Source organism: Orycteropus afer, unplaced genomic scaffold, assembly GCF_000298275.1.
Source record: "Orycteropus afer afer isolate SDZICR_OR568_19922 unplaced genomic scaffold, OryAfe1.0 scaffold00074, whole genome shotgun sequence".
NCBI classification, from domain to species: Eukaryota; Metazoa; Chordata; class Mammalia; order Tubulidentata; family Orycteropodidae; genus Orycteropus; species Orycteropus afer.
In genome coordinates, this window is record NW_006921661.1 from 9648975 (window position 1) to 9655519 (window position 6545).

The window sequence follows — 6545 nt, forward strand, 5'->3', positions numbered from 1 at the left end:
GGATGAGAGGCAACTCTCAGAAACTGTGACCACAAGGTGTGGGGCGAATGTAAGAAAGGAGAGGGGCATGGCAGACCTTGAAGGGTTTTCTGGAGGAGGAGGTCTGAGGCCCTTCTGCTGCCCTCTCGCCTTCCCCAGGTTCTGTTTGATGGTGAAGAAGGGGTACCGGGACCCTCCCTATCACAACTGGATGCACGCCTTTTCTGTCTCCCACTTCTGCTACCTGCTCTACAAGAACCTGGAGCTTTCAAACTACCTCGAGTGAGTGGTTGCACCTTACCCCCATCTGGCAGCCACTGGAAGCCCTTTCCTAGGTCAGGAGGTGCCTGCTGTGTGCCATGCCCTGTATATGCCCCCCATATGATTCTTAACAGCCAAGTGAGGGTTCTGAAAGCCCCATTATTCACAGGCGCATAGCTGGGGATTGATGGGTCTAATTTGAACCTCTAGGTCTGCCAGACTCCAAAGCGAGTACTTTTTCCTAGGAAGGGAACCCAGGTGTCCGACCCCCTGTCTAGGCAGCTCCTGGGAGTCTCCCTCCTCCTCTAGCAACCCTGGGAAGGGAGCTGTGTGCTGACATCTCTTTTTCCCATTCACCCCTCAACCAGGGACATCGAGATCTTTGCCTTGTTTATTTCCTGCATGTGTCATGACCTGGACCACAGGGGCACCAACAACTCCTTCCAAGTTGCCTCGGTGAGACTGTGCTCCTTAAGGCTGGCACCCTCCCAAGGTCTCTGGGAATCTCACTCCCCCTAGCCTGAGCAGAGGTGGGAGCTGGTGAGACCAGGAGCCAGTTTTGGGTACAGGATATGGCTCTCCCAGGGTGTCCCCTGGGCTCTGAGATAGGGGAGTATGGCATGATTCATTAAGGGTTTGACTCCTAACTGAAAGGTTGGTAGTTTGAACCCACCCAGATGTGTCTAGGAAGAAAAGCCTGGTGATTTGCTTCCAAAAGGTTACAGCCTTGAAAACCCCGTGGAGCAGTTCTACTCTGCAACACATGGAGTTGCCAGGACTCAGAATCGACTTGACAGTAACTGGTCTGGTTTGGTTTTTGGAGAGGGGCAGGGAGGATGAGGCCAGGCTCAGCCTAATATGGCGGGCATTGGGATCTGGATGTGAGGAGTGACAGGAATTTTTCTGGACTTTTCCAGAAATCTGTTCTGGCTGCTCTCTACAGCTCCGAAGGCTCTGTCATGGAGGTACTGCCATTTTGCCCAACCCTCTAGCCCCTATTTTCCCCTTTCTGCCAGTGTCTTAACTCAGCTCCTCCCTATTCCAAACCATGCTCTCCAGAAGGACTGTGAGGGCTGTAGCCATGCCCGTAGCATGGCTGGCAGAATTTCCTGGAGAGGGCTTGGAGGTGGAGCAGGTGTGGAAGGGGTGTAGGACGGGCTGCAGGAACTGCTTGAGCCCTGCTTTGAGAAGAGAGCAGCTGTGTTTAGCACACTCTCCTTTGGCCTCTGAAATGCACCCCCTGCAGCTCCCTACCCTCAAGCCTGGGCTGGGCTGCACTCTGATCACACCCAGCTTTGTCTTAGATTGTTTGCTTGGGGTCTGCTACCCCCTGATGGGGACTCTGTGGGGCTGGGATGACATCTCAGACATCTCTGAGTTCCTTGCACTTGACACCAGGTATGCTTGGCACAGAGCAGGGGCTACATCTTGCACTCTGTCCCTTCAAGGTCACCTTGCCCATGCTACCTTCCACAACACCCTTCCAGAGGCTACACTTGCCTGCACCCCCAGGGATGAGGGCTCACTCACTCTCCTGGGAAGCCTGGTGGCAGCTCTGCTCTGCCCTCTGGACCTTGGTATAAGCCTGATCCTCCTCTGAGTGACAGCCCTTTAGCGTCAGGAGACAGGGGCTTTGCCCTTTCCTCATCACTGCCTTTCCTTGTCAGCAAACAAATGTTTGCTGCATGAATTAGTGTCTAGGACTCTAAGGGATCATTTCAGAAATTTTCCAACTTGAGAGGCCGTCAGAGTTTACCTTGTTGGCCTCTCCACATGACAGCTGTGGAATCTGAGGCTCAGAGTGGTCCCCAACTTGCCTGGGTTCACACAGAGGTTCAAGGCAGCTCAGAAAGGGAGTGGGTGTCCAAGCTCCATGTTTCTGCTGCTTTACTGACCTTGGGGGCTGGGGCTGGTCCAGGCCCTGCTCCCTCTCTGGGCTCAGTTAGGGGAGATGTTCCCCCTTCCGCACTAGGCCCCCATCACTCTTTTCTCCTCAGAGGCACCACTTTGCTCAGGCCATCGCCATCCTCAACACCCACGGTTGCAACATCTTTGACCACTTTTCCCGGAAGGTGATGGGGCATAGGGTAGGGATGAGAGGGTGGGAGCTGGGAGACAGGAGAAGGAGCTGAGGAGTGGAAGCTCCAAAAGGACAGTGAGTGGGTGGGAGTGTCAGACAAGCCATGACACTCCTGCCCCGACCTGCCCTGACCCAGGACTATCAACGCATGCTGGACCTGATGAGAGACATCATCTTGGCCACAGACTTGGCACACCATCTCCGCATTTTCAAGGACCTCCAGAAGATGGCTGAAGGTGCCTGCCGTTAGCCCCGTGCCTCAGGGCTGGGGAGGGACATCTAAAGGGAGATTTTCCTCCAAAATATACCCCTCCTTGGCTACAGAGCCCCACTTGCCAGACCTAGTACTGGCCACTTGGCTCCCATCAAGGATACCAAATTCCCTGGACCATTTTGGGGTGGGCCCTGGGGTCTTCGTCCTCAGAGGGGTGAAGGAAGCTGGACTCCTCTCTTGGATCCCATCCTTCCCCCAACAGTGGGCTATGACCGAACCAACAAACAGCACCACAGCCTTCTCCTCTGCCTCCTTATGACCTCCTGTGACCTCTCTGACCAGACTAAGGGCTGGAAGACCACTAGAAAGATTGCGGTAGGTGCTGCCCTTCCTGGGGGAAGGCACAGACTGCATAGCATGCCTAGCACTGAATGGTCCCTGCAGCCTGAACACCCTCTCCATCTCAGGGTTACCAAGGGAAGACTCACAGGGGGCACAGCCACCCTTCCCCATCTGGGGCCATCCATTGCCAGACCAGGGGTGATGAGAATAGGCCCTGAGGTGGAACTGAAGGACACAGCTCAGTCCTCCAATCATTACGCTTCAGTTTATCCTCTTGGAAATGGGCTGTCAGAGGAGGTTGGGTAGATGGAACCCATTCACAGGATGTGATGAGAGTGTTGGTCTTTCAGGAGCTGATCTACAAAGAATTCTTCTCCCAAGGAGACTTGGTATGTGTGAAGGGGCCTCAGGATATACAGGCTGAGAGAGGTTCCTTGGTCTAGGGCTGGGAGGGTCTGGGTTACCCAGACCTTGGTACCCATGAAGAAACAAGAGGGCCAGTCCTAATGGCTGGTGACCTTGTGTTTGCAGGAGAAGGCTATGGGCAACAGGCCAATGGAAATGATGGACCGGGAGAAAGCGTACATCCCTGAGCTACAGATCAGCTTCATGGAGCACATTGCGATGCCCATCTACAAGTGAGTGAGCCACTAGGACCCTATAGGGAGAGGTTGGGTGGGACAGGGACAGGTGGGCGGGGCAGTCCCGTGGGGATCACAGTAACAGAGGTGTTGGGCTTGGCCGGGCCCACATCTATCTGATCTGCCACCTGCCTCAGCACAGTTGTCTCCTGCCTTGCCTTTAAATGGGACCTTCTCTTCGTCTTTGGTCTCCCATGGAAAGAGACCACCATCCTGCTCTCCTTGAGAACTATGCCTCACACTCTGATGGAAGTTCTACCTGTGGGCCAGCCCCAATCTTTCATGCTGTTCTGGCTTGACTTCTGATCTTCAAATCTACTTCATGCACCCCCAGGTTACTGCAGGACCTGTTCCCCAAGGCAGCAGAACTGTATGAGCGTGTGGCCTCTAACCGTGAGCACTGGACCAAGGTGTCCCACAAGTTCACCATCCGCGGCCTCCCAAGCAACAACTCACTGGACTTCCTGGATGAGGAGTATGAGGTGCCTGAGCTGGATGGCACCAGGCCACCTGTCAATGGCTGCTACAGCCTTGATGCTGAGTGAGCCCCTCCTGAGACCCTTCCCCATCCAGGCCTTCTCCTACAACCCCCCACAGGCCTGGCCACATGCACTGGGGACCAGAACCAGGAGTCCTGGGTTCTAGACTAGGACCTTCCTTGTGACTCTGGGCAAGTCCTGCCCTTCATAGACCTCAGTTTTCTCATCTATAGAATGGCAACAAGGTTCTCAGTCTGATCAAGACTTTGTAATTTGCCCTTGAGGGCACTGGGGGTGACCAGTGAGCAGTGGGCCCCACTTTGCACCTCTGACAGCACCTTGACAAGTCCTCCCCAAGCCACTCCTTCCTTGAAGCAGCCTGGATTATCCCTCCTATACCCCATCCCTGCTCTGCTAGACCTGTACCATTGTCCCCTGTTGGTAGCCCCAGGTCTCCAGGGTCCCCATGGAAGGGGAAGGTGGGACATCTCAGTGAGCAGAGAGTTGGGGCTTAGCAATAGTCATTAGCTCTGCAGGAGGACTGGAAATAGCCATGGGCTGAAGGTGCCCCTGAGAACTGCCATCATATTTATATATGGGGCCTGGGGAGACAGATGAAGGGGCCCTGGGAGGCAGCAGCCAGAGGGGCAGCCCAAGCTCTGGGAGACGGGGCTCAGGAAAACAGCAGGATGGGAGTGATGGACGGGAGGGATCCCTGGGCTGGAAAACAGGCCTAGGTTTGAGTCAACAGTGCTTCCTCCTGGCTGTGTGATCCTGGGCAAGTCCCTTCCCATCTCTGGGCAAAACGGGGGAGTAAGACAATCCATTCTCTAAGATCCCTTTTAGATCAAAGTCTTCAGAGCCCTGCAGAGTTCCAGGAGCAGCCATGGCCTGCGCCTGCCACCCTAGGGCACAGAGAGCTAATCTGAATCCCTCAGTGGCCCCCGGCTGTGCTCCCTTGCCCTGAACCCTTCCCCAGCTCCTACAGCCAGAGAAGGATCTGGCTCAGCCCTGGCAGGGCGTCTGTCCTCCTCAAGGCCATATCCAACTGTGCCCAGGGCTCAGGAGACCCCACAGGGCCGGACTCTTGGGTCAGCCAGCCTCTGGCTTCTCCCTTCTTTGTTTTGTTCTGTATGTGTTGTGGGGTGGGGGGAGGGGGGCCACCTGCCTTACCTATTCTGAGTTGCCTTTAGAGAGATGCGTTTTTCTAGAACTCTGTGCAACTGTTGTATATGGTCCCGTGGGCTGACCGCTTTGTACATGAGAATAAATCTATTTCTTTCTATCAACCCTCCCCCATGGGAATGTTTGCAGACTTTGTGAACATGGGGGTAAGGGTGACAGGATTGAGGGAGACAAAGGCCCTTCAGAACACTTTCGCTACTGGAGCCTCCGCCTCCAGTGCCTACCCCCTCTTCTGGGGAGACTTATAGGCCTGTTGGCAGCTCTGTGCCAGATGGTGGGGGCCAAGTGGTAGATGGAAGATGAGGTGATACAGGCATTGGACCAATGAGAGGACATACTGGCTGGTAGAGATTGTGGACTGGAAAGAGAACCAAGAGGCTGAAACAGTCAGGGGGCCTGCCTGGAGAAGATGGCTCCTGGGGCTCCTCCTAGACCCTCTGAGTGCTGATCTTGGTTATGAGTGCCCACACAGCCACGGCCTGTGCCTCTGAACCCCTCCTAGCCAAAGGAATACCTGTATCCCCAGAAGTCCCACATCCCAGTTTGTCTAAGTCCTTTCAAAGGGGGTACCCATGCATTTGATTCCACATCTGATCCAGCCCTGGGTGTGTCTGTGGAGTCAGTCCCCTGCTTTCCTGGCTGTGAGTCTTTGCTCTTGTAAGAGCAGGGCAGACTCCAGGCTGGGAGGCCTGAGGAGGCCCTGCCTGGCAAAGTCACCATGACCCATCCGCCTCATTTGCCTCCATCCCATCATCTCCCCTCCCTGCTCATCTCTTCCAGATCAGTAAAGGTTGATATGTTAAGGGACTGGGCACTGGGGCCCCCTGTCTCTAGAGGACCATGAGCTGCCTTTCCTGGGAGGAGGGAGGAAGAGGGGATGGGAGGAGACAGATCTGCAGCCACCCCAACACTGCTGGGTGCCAGCCTTGTCTATGGGGCTACAGAGCATGTCTGCTCACCCTGCCCTGTGGCCTGTCACAACCTGTCATGGTTAGGAATCTGCTCATCTAGCTGAAGGGTCTCTGGGCCTCTAGCTTTCCCTTGGGGACATGAGGCTTCAGGCCTCTCCTCTGTGCAGTCTCTAGTTTGGGCTCCCCCAGTCTATCTCTGTCCTCATAGCACTGGGCCCTGGCCAGGCCATTGGGTCCTTAGGTGGGAGTGGAGGTCAGGTGTTGGCCCAAGGCAGACAGGAGATGGCTATTCTAATGATGCCTGGCTGACACCAGTGTCATGTGGGCTGACATGGCTGTCCCTCTGCCTGTAACCCACAACAGAGTGTATATGTGTGTGTGTGTGTCCTCTTCTTACACAGACCTTTGGGCAAAGGGAAAACACAACCTGGGGTGCCAATCCCAGGGGCCTTG

The 6545-nt window shown here is 55.1% G+C and overlaps 1 protein-coding gene across 1 annotated transcript in view; it reads left to right on the forward strand.

Moving 5' to 3' along the window:
* The window catches only part of PDE2A (phosphodiesterase 2A), a 111899-nt gene extending 107837 nt beyond the window's left edge, over positions 1-4062 (forward strand). Inside the window, exons 23-31 of the mRNA XM_007940973.2 lie at positions 139-261; positions 609-696; positions 1158-1205; positions 2238-2312; positions 2457-2556; positions 2797-2909; positions 3227-3265; positions 3408-3514; positions 3852-4062. Coding sequence (XP_007939164.1) covers positions 139-261; positions 609-696; positions 1158-1205; positions 2238-2312; positions 2457-2556; positions 2797-2909; positions 3227-3265; positions 3408-3514; positions 3852-4062 — 904 coding nt within the window. The remainder of the gene's footprint in view (positions 1-138; positions 262-608; positions 697-1157; positions 1206-2237; positions 2313-2456; positions 2557-2796; positions 2910-3226; positions 3266-3407; positions 3515-3851) is intronic.
* Positions 4063-6545: the final 2483 nt, after the last annotated feature.